This window comes from Coregonus lavaretus, assembly GCF_964263955.1.
Source record: "Coregonus lavaretus genome assembly, contig: HAP1_SCAFFOLD_6471, whole genome shotgun sequence".
Lineage (NCBI taxonomy): Eukaryota > Metazoa > Chordata > Actinopteri > Salmoniformes > Salmonidae > Coregonus > Coregonus lavaretus.
This window is the reverse complement of record NW_028157766.1, coordinates 13,724-32,632: the sequence shown is the minus strand read 5'-3', so window position 1 is coordinate 32,632 and position 18,909 is coordinate 13,724. Positions and strand designations below refer to the sequence as shown.

Genomic DNA, 18,909 nt, shown 5'->3' with positions numbered 1-18,909 from the left:
GTCAATCTGATTTTCACACTCTGGGAATAACCACCAACCTGAAACTTGAGTAGAAAGTTCTCCTCATCCGGTAGCAGCCTGTTAAAAAAAAACACACATTGGAAGAATTGTGTTCAGGTCATATACAGCACGATGTGTAGACAGATATATCATTCATATCACACAGGACAAAACTCCATAAGCAGACCTCGCCATTTCTGCCAAACACAACTTCCCATCATGGTTTGAGTCGAATATTTTGAGCTGGAAGAGAAAAATGAACAAATTAAACCTCCACAAAACAGAAAATGAAGGACTATACTGTATGGAGCTATTTGTTGTAGCCATTTAGCTACACTGTTCTCAGCTGCATAAGTATAAACCAGATTCTTACTGTGGTATGTGTATACTCATCTAGCTTCTTTTCGTCATATGGTTTCTTAGCCTTCTGAAGCAGATCTTTCAAAAAGTTCTGGAAATGAAGCAAAAGCAGAAAGATCAGTTTGACAACAACGCCTGCTATAGCAGACACATTTTAAATGCAATACTGTCCGGGAGGTACAGTCAGGTCCAAAAATATTGGCACCCTTGATAAAGATGAGCAAAAAATACTGTATAAAATAATACAAATACTGAGCTACAGTGCCTTCAGAACGTATTCATACCCCTTGACTTATTCCACATTTTGTTGTGTTACAGCCTGAATTCAAAATTGATTAAATGGAAAAAAATGTTTCTCACCCATCTAAACACAATACCCCATAATGACAAAGTGAAAACATGTTTTTAGAAAGTTTAGCAAATTTATTGAAAATGAAATACACAAATATCTCATTTACATACAGTACCAGTCAAAGGTTTGGACACACCTACTCATTCAAGAGATTATCTTTATTTTTACATTGTAGAATAATAGTGAAGACATCAAAACTATGAAATAACACATATGGAATCATGTAGTAAGAAAAAAAGGGTTAAACAAGTCAAAATACATTTTATATTTGAAATTTTCAAATAGCCACCCTTTGCCTTGATGACAGCTTTGCACACTCTTGGCATTCTCTCAACCAGATTCACCTGGAATGCTTTTCCAACAGTTTTGAAGGAGTTCCCACATATGCTGAGCACTTGTTGGCTGCTTTTCCTTCACTCAAAGACACGGCGGTTTGAACCAAAAATCTCAAATTTGAACTCCAGACCAAAGGACAAATTTCCACCGGTCTAATGTCCATTGCTCGTGTTTCTTGGCCCAAGCAGGTCTCTTCTTCTTACTGGTGTCCTTTAGTAGTGGTTTCTTTGCAGCAATTCGGCCATGAAGGCCTGATTCACACAGTCCCCTCTGAACAGTTGATGTTGAGATGTCTGTTACTTGAACTCTGTGAAGCATTTATTTGGACTGCAATTTCTGAGGCTGGTAACTCTAATGAACTTATCCTCTGCAGCAGAGGTAACTCTGGGTCTTCCATTCCTGTGGCGGTCCTCATGAGAGCCAGTTTCATCATAGCGCTTGATGGTTTTTGCGACTGCACTTGAAGAAACTTTCAAAGTTCTTGAAATGTTCTGTATTGACTGACCTTCATGTCTTAAAGTAATGATGGACTGTCGTTACTCTTTGCTTATTTGAGCTGTTCTTGCCATAATATGGACTTGGTCTTTTCCCAAATAGGGCTATCTTCTGTATACCCCGCCTACCTTGTCACAACACAACTGACTGGCTCAATCGCATTAAGAAGGAAATAAATTCCCCAAATTAACTTTTAAGAAGGCACACCTGTTAATTGAAATGCATTCCAGGTGACTACCTCATGAAGCTGGTTGAGAGAATGCCAAGAGTGTGCAAAGCTGTCATCAAGGCAAAGGGTGGCTATTTGAAGAATCTCAAATATAAAATATATTTTGATTTGTTTAACACTTTTTTGGTTACTACATTATTCCATATGTGTTATTTCATTTTTTTACAATAAAGAAAAACCCTTGAATAAGTAGGTGTGTCCAAACTTTGGACTGGTAGTGTAAGTATTCACAACCCTTTGCTATGACACTCCAAATTGAGCTCAGGTGCATCCAATTTCCTTTGATCATCCTTGAGATGTCGCTACAACTTCATTGGAGTCCACCTGTGGCCAATTCAATTGTTTGGACATGATTTAGAAAGAACCACACCTGTCTATTAAAGGTCGCACAGTTGACAGTGCATGTCAGAGCAGAAACTATACCATGAAGTCCAAGGAACTGTCCGTAGAGCTCTGAGATAGAATTGTGATGAGGCATATATCTGGGGAAGGGTATAAAACAATTTCTAAAGTGTTGAAAGTTTCCAAGAGCACAGTCACAGCCATCGTTGGGAAATTGAAAGAATATGGAACTACCCAGACTCTGCCTCGAGCCGGCCGTCCGACCAAACTGAGCAACCGGGCAAGAAGGATCTTAGTCAGGAAGGTGACCAAGAACCCAATGGCCACTCTGACAGAACTACAGAGTTCTTTGGCTGAGATGGGAGAACCTGCCATAAAGACAACAGTCACTACAGCACTTCACCAATCTGGGCTTTATGGTAGAGTGGCCAGATGGAAGCCATTCCTGAGAAAAATACACATGATAGCACGCTTGGAGTTTGCCAAAAGCCACGTGAAAGACTCTGAGATCATTGAATCCCATTGAAAATCTGTGTAAAGACTTGAAGATTGCTGTTCGCCACCACTCCCCAAAATCTGCAAGGAAGAATTTGAGAAAATCCCAAAATCCAGATGTGCAAAGCTGATACAGACATACCCAAGACGACTCAAAGCTGTAATCACCGCCAAAGGTGCTTCTACAAAGTATTGACTCAGGGGTGTGAATACTTATGTAAATTAGATATTTCTGTATTTCATTGTCAATAAATTAGCTAACATTTCTAAAAACATGTTTTCACTTTGTCATTATGGGGTGTTGTGTGTAGATGGGTGAGAAAAAAAATCTATGTAATCAATTTTGAATTCAGGCTGTAACACAACAAAATGTGGAAAAGTCAAGGGGTATGAATACTTTCTGAAGGCACTGTATATTATATGCTCAACAAAAACTGAAAAATTATATTTTATACTAATACAGTTGCTCAGAGAAAGATTTTGTTTAACAAGTAATAATTTTTTTTCACAAGAAGATAGGGGTCAAATTTATTGGCACCCCTGTTTTCAATACCTCACTTTGTGAGGATAATGGCACTGAATCTTTTTCAAAAATGTTTTATGGGATTGGAGAACACATTGGAAGGCATCTTAGACCATTTCTTCATACAGATCCATGATAGTCTTCATCTGTGCTTATGGACCTCTTCAATTCAAACCACAGGTTGTGAACAGGGTTCAAGTCCGGCGACTGAAAAATTTAGATTTTTGTGGTCAACTAACTATTTCTTTGTGGATTTTGATGTGTGCTTGGGGTTATTGTCTTGCTGGAAGATCCACTTGTGGCCAAGTTTCAGCCTCCTAGCAGAGAAAACCAGGTTTTTGGCTAAAATGTCCTGGTACTGGGTAAAGTTCATGATGACATTGACCTTAATAAGGGACCCAGGACCAGTGGAAGCAAAATAGCCCCATAACATCAAAGATCCACCTGCATATTTTACAGTAGGTATGGGATATTTTCTGCATATTCATCTTTTTTTCGACACCGAACCCACCACTGGTGTGCGTGGCCAAAGAGGTATATTTTCATGTCATCAAACAAATGTTAACACCTGGAGTTTGCAATTATTTTTTGTTCCAGGTAGAACTCTTTTGGGTTCCATATAGAACCAAAAGGGTTCTACCTGGAACCAAAAAATGGTTCTTCAAAGGGTTATCCTATGGGGACAGCCAAATAATTATTTTAGGTTCTAGATAGTGTATAGCTCAATATTTGTATTATTTTATACAGTATTTTATACAGTATTTTTTTTCTCATCTTTATCAATGATGCCAATCATTTTGGACCTGACTGTATGACACTGAGTACAACTAAATATTTTAATGGTTTTCATGTACACTGAAAAAAACTAACTAACTATGATACACCTTCCAAATTACCTCTTAAGTCTTGCAGTAAAGTGCTTGGCTGTTGACAGTGTCATCGTTATCAAACCACTGATGGGCAAAGCTAACTCTGTAACGTCTTTTAACTATTAATTGAGGTTATTGAGGTTTGAAAGAGGGTTGTGGTGTGCATGTGTGTGGAGGGGGGTGGATGTATGGGTCTTGGTGCCTATGTGTACCTGATGTATTGTTCCAGATAATGAAAATACATTATAATACATGTGTGTATTGGCATGCATACTAATGTGAAGACATGAATCAGTTCATAAAGAGTTTGAGCACGACTCGGTGTGAAAGATACTCTAGGTTGTCTGATCTCTGACCCCACATTAACCTCTGACCCATAGGCCCTCAAGCATACGTCTGGAATTCTGATCCCCCTTTCTTATCACTCTGAGTGCACATCAATCCAACTTAATCATTCCACGACTTCCTTGACACTACTCTAGGGAAGGTTATAGCCAACGTATATGAATGAAACTTTGGTATAGGGGTTAAGAAAGATAAAAATCCCCCGTGATTCCTACAAAATGCTCAATTACCAAAATTATTTACAATAAAAAAGTGATTTCAAGTTACAGTCCAGATGAGCCTTGACCTCCAGAGGCTCATTTTGAGCCTATATCCCCTTAATGAAATAGAGAGGACAGTGAGACAGTTCATCAAGACACAAATTGGGAGGCACTACACACACCGGCAGGAATTGCTCACCTTCAGCTCATCTGCTTCAATGTAGCCACTATGGTCTGCATCATAACATCGCCAAGCCTGGAATGAGACAATGAGTGAAAGAGGGGTTTGTATCATCAATGAGGAGAGAATAGTTAAATCAGTTAAAAACTATATTTATGTAATTTATGAGCCACTTGAAAACATTTTTAAAAGATCATCTTGGTTAATAGAAAAATACCTGCATAAATTCCGCACAGGACTTCAACTGTTGCCGGAAAAATAACAAGAAGTTCTCCTCTGTGGGCAATATTTGTACTAGCTGTGACACAGAGAAAATAGGAAAAGATATAAGAGATCACACTGTATTGTCCTGAAACATGGTTACATTGGTTGAACATCCCATTTATTTGTAACAGTTGATCAGTGGCAAAGAATGGCACCCTGTGACAGTTTAGTCACCACCCACTGGGCACAGACGTCATTTCAACGTCTAGTTTTGATTTACATTTGGTTGAGTTGTCAACTAACGTGAATTCAACGTGAAATCAACAAAACATTTCACTATGTCATTGGATTTAGGTTAAAGTTGGGTGGAAAAAATACAACATTCCCTTACATTGATTACTTTTTGCAAATCCAATCAGTTTTCCACGTTGATTCAACGTCATCATATACATTTTTTGTTGTTGAAATAACGTGAAAACAATATTGATTCTACCAGTTTTTGCCAATGAGCAAACCCAGCTGGCTGCTGAGAATGCATTGTAAATCCGGTTTGAGACCCGTCCTAAACTTTCAGAGTACTCCGACTAGACTAGCCATCAGCAATTTAACCAATCCGGAGGCATTGAAACACCCCATGCCTAAAATGTGTTTTCAAACAGGACTCCTGTTCATCCATCATCCTGCTGGGGAATCTAATCTAAACGGCAATCTCGTATTCCAAACACACTAGATGTTATTTCCACTTTCAAATTATGTGTATACCTCTATTTATTTGTGTGTAATCATTGTGTGTGTGTGTGTGTGTGTGTGTGTGTGTGTGTGTGTGTGTGTGTGTGTGTGTGTGCGTGCGTGCGTGCGTGCGTGCGTGCGTGTGCGCGCGCGGTTGGGTGGGTGTGTTTGTGTACAGCTGAATGACCCTGTCTGGACCCTGTCTTTCAGCTAAAGCTTCAGAGTATCCATCTATAGCAGAGATATGAATACCCTTGACCCTGCATGGCTAAAGTGACTGTCTTTTAAAATGATATTTTAACACCTTTCATAGAGGGAGAAGCCCCCTCTAAACCTGTCAGTGTTTTAAGACCCGGTGTCCCTGAAAGTCCAAAATTCTAGGTGGGCCTTAACCTACTGTGTGTGTATACTGCATCATGAGTTTATGTAGACTCTCACCTCAACAATTCCAATTTTGGCATCCGTATTTTTCTCATATTCCTGTACAAAAGCCTTCATTTGGTCTGTAAGCTCCTATGAGAGAGAGAAATGTACAGTGTAAATTAATTGCAGTAGCTTTTGCCTTGGAGAATTCCATTCAAATCTCAACATATAAACATATAATTAGTTAACAACGAAATTAAATAGGGATTCACACATCCTTATAACAAGTAATTATGTTTTATGCAGGGAAGCTTTTAGTTGTTTGAAATACAAGCACTGATAACATGAGAGGGCTCAGTAATCTGCTCAATTATCCAGAAAGGCTGTTTAGTAGGCACCTGGTGTGGTTAAAGACCGTGTATACCTTGTGTCCTCACAAACACCATTTAACATGCCAAGCAGACGGCCATGTTATCCAATCTGAATTAGATTAGGAGCGAGTGCTGTAATCTTCACCCATCAGAGCACAATTCTAATAGAGTTTTGGCACAGGTCAGTCCATGTCGCTGCACACATACAGATGGCCGCGCGATGCGTTGATTATGCATGTACGGAGGGGCCCAACCAGCTCTCAAAGTTTCACGTCAGAATTAGACGTTGATCCATGTTTGTCAAATGGCAAATTTCGAAGTTGTTCCAAAAGTAAAGTTTCAAAGTGTTTAAGGTTAAGTTTAGGCATTAACTCTGAATGTTTAAGGTTAGGGTTAAGTTCAGGCATTTACTCAAATTTCTTAAGGGTAGGCATTAACTCTGAATGGTTAAAGTAAGGGTTAAGGTTTGGGATAGGCTTAAAACAACAATATCAAAAACGACTTTCTATCGCTGGATTAAAACTTTCAACCTTTCCAATCAGATGCCTATGCCCATCTGCCATTCCTCGTTCACAACGCCCTAGCAAAACCGAAACCTACTTGAAGGTAACAGCTCTCACTGTTGCCCCTAGAGGCCGGTTCCACGTCATCTTCCGACGTCCTCAGACATGGATGGACGTCGAATACTGACTTGTATCACAGTTGACCTGGCTGCACAGCCAGCCAGCCATTGATGTAATGCCTGGGGGGGGGGGGGATAGAGATCTCCACTGACACGTTCAGTGTAATTGAATGGAGTTGACGAGGCACTGATATTGTCAGGTACTTTCATAGAAGAACATGAAGTGCCTCAAGAGAAAGCAAAAATAAGTTATAATAGAAGATGCAGCCGTTTTTTATGTCAATATCAAATCATTTATGGGTAACAATTTAGTAGCTTACTGTGATTGTTTTCCATTAAAATGGTCAAAAAGAAACAAAAATAGCTTCTTAGCAATTTCCACAGTATTATTTCAACCTCATGGTGTGGAAACAGTGCATTCAGAAAGTATTCAGACCCCTTGACTTTTTCCACATTTTGTTACATTACAGCCTTATTCTAAAATTGATTAAATAAAACAAAAATCATCACCAATCTACACATAATACCCCATAATGACAAAGCAAAAACAGGTTTTTAGAAATGTTGGCAAATTTAGCAAAAATAAAAAACAGAAATACCTTATTTACATAAGTATCCCTTTGCTATGAGACTCGAAATTGAGCTCAGGTGCATCCTGTTTCCATTGATGATCCTTGAGCTGTTTCTACAAGTTGATTGGAGTCCACCTGTGGTAAATTCAATTGATTTGACATGATTTGGAAAGGCACACACCTGTCTATATAAGGTCCCACAGTTGAAAGTGAATGTCAGAGCAAAAACCAAGCCATGAGGTTGAAGGAATTGTCCGTAGAGCTCCGAGACAGGATTTTGTCGATCTGGGGAAGGGTACCCAAACATTTCTGCAGAATTTAAGGTCCCCAAGAACACAGTGGCCTCCATCATTCTTAAATGGTAGAAGTTTGGAACCACCAAGACTCTTCCTAGAACTGTCTGCAAGGCCAAACTGAGCAATCGAGGGAGAAGGGCCTTGGTCAGGGAGGTGACCTAGAACTCGATGGTCACTCTGACAGAGCTCTAGAGTTCCTCTGTGGAGATGGGAGAACCTTCCAGAAGGACAACCATCTCTGCAGCACTCCACCAATCAGGCCTTTATGGTAGAGTGGCCAGACGGAAACCACTTCTCAGTAAAAGGCACATGACAGCCCGCTTGGAGTTTGCCAAAAGGCACCTAAAGGGCTCTCAGACCATGAGAAACAAGATTCTCTGGTCTGATGAAACCAAGCTTGAACGCTTTGGTCAAGCGTCACATCTGGAAGAAACCTGGCACCATAGCTACGGTGAAGCATGGTGGTGGCAGCATCATGCTGTGGGGATGTTTTTCAGCGGCAGGGACTGGGAGACTAGTAAGGATTGAGGGAAAGATAAACGGAGCAAAGTACTGAGAGATCCTTGATGAAAACCTGCTCCTGAGCGCTCAGGACCTCAGACTGGGGCAAAGGTTCACCTTCCAACAGGACAACAACCCTAAGCACACATACAAGACAACGCAGGAGTGGCTTCGGGACAAGTCTCTGAAGGTCCTTGAGTGGCCCAGCCAGAACCCGGACTTGAACACAATCGAACATCTCTGGAGAGACCTGAAAATAGCTGCGCAGCGATGCTCCCCATCCAACCTGACAGAGCTTGAGAGGATCTGCAGAGAAGAATGGGAGAAACTCCCCAAATACAGGTGTGCCAAGTTGTAGCGTCATACCCAAGAAGACTTGAGGCTGTAATCGCTGCCAAAGGTGCTTATAAATTTGCAAAAATTTCTAAAAAGTTGTTTTTGCTTTGTCATTATGGGGTATTGTGTGTAGATTGATGAGGGTAAAAATCAATTGAATCAATTTTAGAATAAGGCTGTAACGTAACAAAATGTGGAAAATGTCAAGGGGTCTGAATACTTTATGAATGCACTGTATATATAAAACAGGAAAATCACATTTTTGACTACACACTGGGCTTTAATTTTAGACCCAAGTCACCCCCTGTACCTGGACTTTGAATTACTCCCCTCTGGGCGTAGGTATAGGGCACCCCTCAGCAGGAAAAATAGAACGAGACAATCATTTGTGCCAGGTGTGATATCCCTCTTAAATAGCTCGGGCAAATGTTCCCATTGACCCCGTAAGGCCAGCAGGCTAGTCTTTGTTTTAAATGTTTTAAATGTTTTATTTCTTATTTCTTACTTTTATTGGTGCGTGACTGTTATTGAAAGTTGTATTGTCAATCTTGTTTTGTATTTAACGCCACTTTAAATGTGTACATGACACTGCAACAAAATTTCCCCATGGGGACAATAAAGTAAGTAAGTTAAAGGCAGCCATTTGAGGTTGTCTATGTTGGGACTGGGAAGTGTTACATGTGACAATGTGATACTGTAGATACTGTATGATGTGTAGCACTGCTAAATGGCCTTGAGGTAAGCCTGTTGAAGTGGACTTTATTGCATGCATAGTTAATTGCGTTCTTGTGTTGGTTACTTGTGTAAGGTATAAATTAGGCTTTATGCTGCAAATTGAGCATTGCTGTAAAATATGGACATGGCCTTTACTATGATCTGTCACTCCCATTGTGTAGATGGTAAAAGTAAATGAGTTGTAAGATACAGTGGGGGAAAAAAGTATTTAGTCAGCCACCAATTGTGCAAGTTCTCCCACTTAAAAAGATGAGAGAGGCCTGTAATTTTCATCATAGGTACACGTCAACTATGACAGACAAATTGAGAACATTTTTTCCAGAAAATCACATTGTAGGATTTTTAATGTATTTATTTGCAAATTATGGTGGAAAATAAGTATTTGGTCAATAACAAAAGTTTCTCAATACTTTGTTATATACCCTTTGTTGGCAATGGCACAGGTCAAACTTTTTCTGTAAGTCTTCACAAGGTTTTCACACACTGTTGCTGGTATTTTGGCCCATTCCTCCATGCAGATCTCCTCTAGAGCAGTGATGTTTTGGGGCTGTCGCTGGGCAACACAGACTTTCAACTCCCTCCAAAGATTTTCAATGTGGTTGAGATCTGGAGACTGGCTAGTCCACTCCAGGACCCTGAAATGCTTCTTACGAAGCCACTCCTTCGTTGCCCGGGCGGTGTGTTTGGGATCATTGTCATGCTGAAAGACCCAGCCACGTTTCATCTTCAATGCCCTTGCTGATGGAAGGAGGTTTTCACTCAAAATCTCACGATACATACATGGCCCCATTCATTCTTTCCTTTACACGGATCAGTCGTCCTGGTCCCTTTGAAAAAAAAAGCCCCAAAGCATGATGTTTCCACCCCCATGCTTCACAGTAGGTATGGTGTTCTTTGGATGCAACTCAGCATTCTTTGTCCTCCAAACACGACGAGTTGAGTTTTTACCAAAAATTTCTATTTTGGTTTCATCTGACCATATGACATTCTCCCAATCCTCTTCTGGATCATCCAAATGCACTCTAGCAAACTTCAGACGGGCCTGGACATGTACTGGCTTAAGCAGGGGGACACGTCTGGCACTGCAGGATTTGAGTCCCTGGCGGCGTAGTGTGTTACTGATGGTAGGCTTTGTTACTTTGGTCCCAGCTCTCTGCAGGTCATTCACTAGGTCCCCCCGTGTGGTTCTGGGATTTTTGCTCACCGTTCTTGTGATCATTTTGACCCCACGGGGTGAGATCTTGCGTGGAGCACCAGATCAAGGGAGATTATCAGTGGTCTTGTATGTCTTCCATTTCCTAATAATTGCTCCCACAGTTGATTTCTTCAAACCAAGCTGCTTACCTATTGCAGATTCAGTCTTCCCAGCCTGGTGCAGGTCTACAATTTTGTTTCTGGTGTCCTTTGACAGCTCTTTGGTCTTGGCAATAGTGGAGTTTGGAGTGTGACTGTTTGAGGTTGTGGACAGGTGTCTTTTATACTGATAACAAGTTCAAACAGGTGCCATTAATACAGGTAACGAGTGGAGGACAGAGGAGCCTCTTAAATAAGAAGTTACAGGTCTGTGAGAGCCAGAAATGTTGCTTGTTTGTAGGTGACCAAATACTTATTTTCCACCATAATTTGCAAATAAATTCATAAAAAATCCTACAATGTGATTTTCTGGAAAAAAAATGCTCAATTTGTCTGTCATAGTTGACGTGTACCTATGATGAAAATTACAGGCCTCTCTCATCTTTTTAAGTGGGAGAACTTGCACAATTGGTGGCTGACTAAATACTTTTTTCCCCCACTGTAGATGTTAAAAAAACAACTAGATTAAATATAAATTGATATCCAAGGACAAAATATCAATATTAGTGTATTTTATGCCTCAATCACACCTACATCATCATTGCACAAAATGGTACGCAGCATCATTTGGATATGTGTTCAACAAAAGTTCAACATTCACCTTCTGCTACCATTTCTGTCAAGCTGTCTACGCATACAGTTTGACGCATACGTTCAATAAATCCAACGTATGCGCCACACAGAACGCACTGCATCTGCCTCTGCAACGCAATTCAAGACACAGCGTTCCATTGGAAATGAATGTACTTCTGGTGTACCAAAATGCAATGATGCTATCGGTGTGATCGAGGCCTTAGTACTATATGTTTTTATGAGAACATCAGAAGTACAGTGAGGGAAAAAAGTATTTGATCCCCTGCTGATTTTGTACGTTTGTCCAATGACAAAGACATGATCAGTCTATAATTTTAATGGTATGTTTATTTGAACAGTGAGAGACAGAATAACAACAAAAAAATCCAGAAAAACGCATGTCAAAAATGTTATAAATTGATTTGCATTTTAATGAGGGAAATAAGTATTTGACCCCTCTGCAAAACATGACTTAGTACTTGGTGGCAAAACCCTTGTTGGCAATCACAGAGGTCAGACATTTCTTGTAGTTGGCCACCAGGTTTGCACACATCTCAGGAGTGATTTTATCCCACTCCTCTTTGCAGATCTTCTCCAAGTCATTAAGGTTTCGAGGCTGATGTTTGGCAACTCGAACCTTCAGCTCCCTCCACAGATTTTCTATGGTATTTTCTATGGTATTAAGGTCTGGAGACTGGCTAGGCCACTCCAGGACCTTAATGTGCTTCTTCTTGAGACACTCCTTTGTTGCCTTGGCCGTGTGTTTTGGGTCATTGTCATGCTGGAATACCCATCCACGACCCATTTTCAATGCCCTGGCTGAGGGAAGGAGGTTCTCACCTTTGATGCAGTGAAGTTCTCCTGTCCCCTTAGCAGAAAAACACCCCCAAAGCATAATGTTTCCACCTCCATGTTTGACGGTGGGGATGGTGTTCTTGGGGTCATAGGCAGCATTCCTCCTCCTCCAAACACGGCGAGTTGAGTTGATGACAAAGAGCTCGATTTTGGTCTCATCTGACCACAACACTTTCACCCAGTTCTCCTCTGAATCATTCAGATGTTCATTGGCAAACTTCAGACGGGCCTGTATATGTGCTTTCTTGAGCAGGGGGACCTTGCGGGCGCTGCAGGATTTCAGTCCTTCACGGCGTAGTGTGTTACCAATTGTTTTCTTGGTGACTATGGTCCCAGCTGCCTTGAGATCATTGACAAGATCCTCCCGTGTAGTTCTGGGCTGATTCCTCACCGTTCTCATGATCATTGCAACTCCACGAGGTGAGATCTTGCATGGAGCCCCAGGCCGAGGGAGATTGACAGTTATTTTGTGTTTCTTCCATTTGCGAATAATCGCACCAACTGTTGTCACCTTCTCACCAAACTGCTTGGCGATGGTCTTGTAGCCCATTCCAGCCTTGTGTAGGTCTACAGTCTTGTTCCTGACATCCTTGGAGAGCTCTTTGGTCTTGGCCATGGTGGAGAGTTTGGAATCTGATTGATTGATTGCTTCTGTGGACAGGTGTCTTTTATACAGGTAACAAACTGAGATTAGGAGCACTCCCTTTAAGAGTCACTGTTCAAATAAACCTACCATTAAAATTATAGACTGATCATTTCTTTGTCAGTGGGCAAACGTACAAAATCAGCAGGGGATCAAATACTTTTTTCCCTCACTGTACCTCAGTAATGACTAATGTCTGTTTTATAGAGCCTTTCTCTAATAGGAATATACAGTGCATTCTGAAAGTTTTCAGACCCCTTGACTTCTTCCATATTTTGTTTACATTGCAGCCTTATTCTAAAATGGATTAAATTGTTTTTTCCCCCTCATCAATCTACACACAATACCTCACAATGACAAAGCAAAAACAGGTTTTTAGAGATGTTTGCAAAATTATTACAAATAAAAAACGTAAATATTACATTTACATAAGTATTCAGACCCTTAACTCAGTACTTTGTTGAAGGACCTTTGGCAGCGATTACAGCCTCGAATCTTCTTGGGTATGACGCTACAAGCTTGGCACACCTGTTTTTGGGGAGTTTTCTCTCATTCTTCTCTGCAGGCCTTTGGGGAGCATCGCTGCAAGTTATTTTCAGGTCTCTCCAGAGATGTTCGATCGGGTTCAAGTCTGGGCTCTGGCTGGGCCACTCAAGGACATTCAGAGTCTTGCCCCGAAGCCACTCCTGCATTGTCTTAGCTGTGTGCTTAGGGTTGTTGTCCTGTTGGAAGGTGAACCTTCATCCCAGTCTGAGGTCCTGAGCGCTCTGGAGCAGGTTTTCATCAAGGATATCTCTGTACTTTGCTCCGTTCATCTTTCCCTCGATCCTGACTAGTCTTCCAGTCCCTGCCGCTGAAAAACATCCACACAGCATGATGCTGCCACCACCATGCTTCACCGTAGAGATGGTGCCAGGTTTCCTCCAGATGTGACGCTTGGCATTCAGGCCAAAGAGTTAAATCTTGGTTTCATCAGACCAGAAAATCTTGTTTCTCATGGTCTGATAGTCCTTTAGGTGCCTTTTGGCAAACTCCAAGCGGGATGTCATGTGCTTTTTACTGAGAAGTGTCTTCCGTCTTGCCACTCTACCATAAAGGCCTGATTGGTGGAGTGCTGCAGAGATGGTTGTCCTTCTGGAAGGCTCTCCCATGATCTCCACAGAGGAACTCTGGAGCTCTGTCAGAGTGACCATCGGGTTCTTGGTCACCTCCCTGACCAAGGCCCTTCTCCCTCAAATGCTCAGTTTGGCCGGGCAGCCAGCTCTAGGAAGAGTCTTGGTGGTTCCAAACTTCTTCCATTTAAGAATGATGGAGGCCATTGTGCTCTTGGGAACCTTCAATGCTCCAGAATGTTTTTGGTACCCTTCCCCAGATCTGTGCCTCGACACAATCCTGTCTCGGAGCTCTACGGACAATTCCTTCGACCTCATGGCTTGTTTTTTGCTCTGACATGCACTGTCAACTGTGCAAGTTATATAGACAGGTGTGTTCCTTTCCAAATCATGTCAAATCAATTGAATTTACCACAGGTGGAATCCAATCAAGTTGTAGAAAAATCTCATGGATGATCAATTGAAACAGGATGCACCTGAGCTCAATTTCGGGTCTCATAGCAAAGGGTCTGAATATTTATGTAAATAAGGTATTTCTGTTTTTTAGTTTTAATACATTTACAAAAATGTCTAAAATCCTGTTTTCGCTTTGTCATTATGTGGTATTGTGTGTAGATTGATGAGGATAAAAAAAAGGCTGTAACGTAACAAAATGTGAAAAAGTCAAGGGGTCTGAATACTTTTTGAATGCACTGTTAACACAGTAGGACTCAAATTAGGTAGATTATTACATTAGCATTTAATCTCCAAAACAATCAATAAAAGCAATGCATTGCTTCAAGAACAATGTGAACCATATCCTGAGATGATGTCCAAAAAAAATAAAAAAATCTGTAAATCCCAGTGTCACACCACCAAATATGTTCCAAATTTATGACCATTATCATTTCATAATTTTCCTTTCAGAGAAACTGGCCCAAGAGGATACATCTAGGGAAGAAGACCACCTTGCACACTCACTGGAGAACAAAGTGTACACGTAGAAAGTAGGCAATACGTTGCAACATGTAGAAAGTAGGCAATATTCTAACATAGGTCTTGATTATGTTGTATGAAAGGAAGATGCATCTCTCTGCATAAGGTGGTGTCAGATATGCTAAAAACTCCAGTCCTACTTCAAATTGCACTCCAATGGTGTTTTCTCACTGACCATTGATTGGGCAGTTGTAAATGGACACTTAAATTGATGGTAAATGCCGCGATTTTCCATAATCAACTCCTCAACATGCTCTCTCCCTATAGTGTAAATCAAAAGGTGTTTTTCAGTGTCTGGCAAACCTTGAGCAATTACTCCTGTTTAAAAATCTGGGATTGAGTGCCAAATGGCTTGTTTTACAGAGGCTTGGCTAATTGCTTGTACACAGAATGGGAAATAAGTGTTTAACCTTTCCAAAATGCAAAGTAGGAAAGTGCAATGCTGTTTGACACTGAGGAATGGGTGACTCAATCCAATTCAGACCCCAAAACGCTGAGTTGAGACACAAATAAACATACCAGTGTCAAATATCAAGGTCAGAATGGAAAACAGAATTTCCTAAAACTGCTCTTTCCCATTGGGGCGGACAGTTGAGCAAGATGGAAACGTGGGAAATACATCCATCAACCCATCAATCTGACGCAACAGGAATATGGGGTTGTTCCATAAGTCGTTTAGGCATGGAAAGACATATGGAACATTGGTAGACCAGACATGTACTTGACACCTCATAACTAGTCATACTGTATCAATCAATGTCAATTGACCCTTCGCTAAGCCCCGCCCCAGAATTCTGAGCAACTAATCGCAGCGCTCAAGTACTACACCTCGGAGAAGCTCAAGTCTGCTAAATGACTAAAATGTAAAATGTTTGAAACACATGAAGGCCAGTGAGGGCAAACCTGAGTTTTCTTTTAAAATACATGTTTTAAATGGCAAAATACTGGAATAGTGCCCAAGGGGTACTTGCTGTGATTGCAGAGCCTGTTGATGGAGTATTTTTAGAATCCAAAATTATACTTTTGTTACATTGTTTGTTAGTTCATCTGGTTAGCTATTTCTCAGGCTCATTGACCACCAAACGTTGCTAATGCTAGCTAGCTTGCCATTAAATATAACTTGTTTTCTCAAAATGTATGTTAGCTAGCTAAGTTAGCCATGTTATTAATACAACTCCAATCTGCTGTCGACATCAGGATACAATTTGAGAGCACTAGTTTGCTCCAAAAGAGGTTAGTACGCTTTGACTGCATGCTGACAGTGAATTCACCTAAAGCATTTAAAAACTAAGTACAGTTCAGTTTGAGAAGACAATTAGTTGTCAGGCCTACTGCCAATACATTGATCATTATGCATAACTTCTCATTCAAAATTCTAGTTTTAAAGTTGAAAAAGTTTAAAATAATTAAGTTTACTTACAAGTCCTGCCTGTTTTCGAGCTTGCTGAAGTTCTTTTATAAAACTCTGCAACTCCTTCCCTTCAATATATCCATTACCTGCAAGAAGTAAGCACCAAATCAATCAAATAAATGTGTAAAGTAGCCTACATTAAGTGTAAGAACATTATGCACAGGATCAAATCCATCATTTGCCGTTTCATGACAGCTGTATGACTGAATCATACTTTGAAAAAATGCACAACTTCCATTTTTAGTGCCTAAACCTATCCCAATATTATAAGAATATTTTCCAGTAATTTATAGTTTTGTAAATATTGATAATTTCGCAATAGCCTAATGGTTAGACAAAAGGGTAGTTAATGGTTTTAAATAGATTATTTGTCAATCCAATTGTCAATGGATAAAGTTGAGAGAACAAATGTCCCGAAAAGATCAGTCTTGACAGCCAAATCGACTTTTTAATTTAATATAGGCTACTACATATTTTCGAAAAGCGCAAATGGTCCATGCAGGTCTTTGGCGCAAAACTTCCCCAAAATCGTTTTACTTCAGTGCCATCCCCATTAATAATCCACAATCTTAAGGAATAAATTACCATCGTTATCATAATGGTGAAAAATATCCAGGAACTGTGATGCGGAGATCTCCACTCCTTGCAGGTAAGCGTTTGCCATGTCACCGGTTAGGTTTGGGGACGGTAGCGCGTACCAGATAGCTGCACTGGCGGAGGATCTGCTATGAATGGGACGCTTTGATCAGTCGGTGCCCGGTATTTAAGGGAGCACTATCACGCTAATCTTTCACTGTCGCCCCTCCTTCCCCGACGTTGGGAAACTAGCCAAACGCCCAAGTCGCCTCCTCTCTTCCCGCCGCAGGTATGGCGCGAGCTCAGCAGCACGTTGACGCGCGCCTGGGGGCACCGGAATGTGAGATGCATTTAAATGAGCACCCGCTTTTCGTGCTTTTCATTTCACCCTCCAGATAAACGCGCTATCCGAAAAAAGGGTAAAAGTTGCTCTCTTCTTTATTCTGGCATTTAAGGGCCATTCAAGCGCTCTCTATGAAATAAAACCCATAAATGGATAAAAAAGAGTTATGCAAAGTTACATTATCTTCCAAATAAAAAAGAAAGGACAGAAAGGATGTTCTTAAATGCTAATTGCTGGATTGGACCCTCCATGGTAGTTGGGCTGACTCAACTCCCTGTCTAACTATGGAGATTTAGGATTCTGTTTCTTACTTTTACAGTTAATTTAGATTTTCTCTTACACCATTGGCTGTTGTACTGGGTGGTGCCACTCATTAGAGAAGACTGGTGACTGCTGCCTCATAATGTGTGTTTACAGGGAAATGGGACACACATAGTCCACACAATCAATAACAATTCCGTGCATATGGTGGCTTTGGGAGATGGGGAAATGGAATAGAATAAAGTGAAGATATTACCTTCAATAACCGTTACTGTGAGTGACAAGAGAAAGACTGAACTTCAATATGGATGGCAGTGGTCAATGAATGCTATGGAGAGTCAATGTACCCCTGCGTATAATGCAGCACAGGTCTATGACTTGTATGGCTTCATACAGCACTGTATCACAAGGTTACTTCTATATGAATGTATTCTGAAGAGGGTTAGGTCTCTTTTTCAGGTTGTCCATAGCTTGAATGGGATTGTACACTATAGTGCCATGCCTTCAGAAGGTATTAATATCCCTTGACTTATTCCACATTTTGTTTTGTTAAAGCCTTAATTCAAAATTGATACAAATATATTTTTCTCACCCTTCTACACAAAATACCCCATAACAAAGTGAAAATATGTTTTTTGGAATTGCTGCAAATGTATTGAAAATGAAATACATAAATATCTAATTTACATAAGTATTCACACCCCTGAGTCAATACTTTGTAGAAGCACCTTTGGCAGCGATTACAGCTGTGAGTCTCTTAGAGCTTTCCACACCTGGATTGTGCATCATCTGCCCATGATTCTTTTCAAAATTCTTCAAGCTCTGTCAAATTGGTTGTTGATCATTGCTAGACAATAATTTTCAGGTCTTGCCATAGATTTTCAAGTAGATTTAAGTCAAAACTGTAACTCGGCCACTCAAGAACATTCACTGTCTTATTGGTATCAACTCCAATGTAGATTTGGCCTTGTGTTTTAGATTATTGTCCTGTTGAAAGGTGAATTCATCTCCCTGTCTGGTGGAAAGCAAACTGAACCAGGGTTTCCTCTAGGATTTTGCCTGTGGTTAGCTCCATTCCGTAAATTTTTATGCTGAAAAACCCCAGTTGTTAACGATTAAAAGCATACCCATAACATGATGCAGCCACCACTATGCTTGAAAATATGGAGAGTGGTGCTCAGTAATGTGTTGTATTGGATTTGCCCCGAACATAAAACTTTGTATTCAGGACAAAAAGTAAATTGCTTTGCCACAGTTTTTGCAGTATTACTTTAGTGCCTGGTTGCAAACAGGATGCATGTTTTGGAATAATTTAATTCTGTACAGGCTTCCTTCTTTTCTTTCTGTCAGT

General features: G+C 40.6%; 1 protein-coding gene across 1 annotated transcript; it reads right to left on the bottom strand.

The window, feature by feature from the left end:
* Positions 1–38: 38 nt before the first annotated feature.
* On the bottom strand, positions 39–17,042 carry LOC311124957 (calbindin-like; the record flags this gene model as incomplete). The annotated part of the gene is made up of 8 exons (XM_084199049.1): positions 39–78; positions 188–243; positions 374–451; positions 4,746–4,802; positions 4,945–5,025; positions 6,099–6,173; positions 16,388–16,464; positions 16,964–17,042. Coding segments are annotated over 8 exons (543 nt in total), but the record flags the coding sequence as incomplete, so codon positions are not given.
* Positions 17,043–18,909: the final 1,867 nt, after the last annotated feature.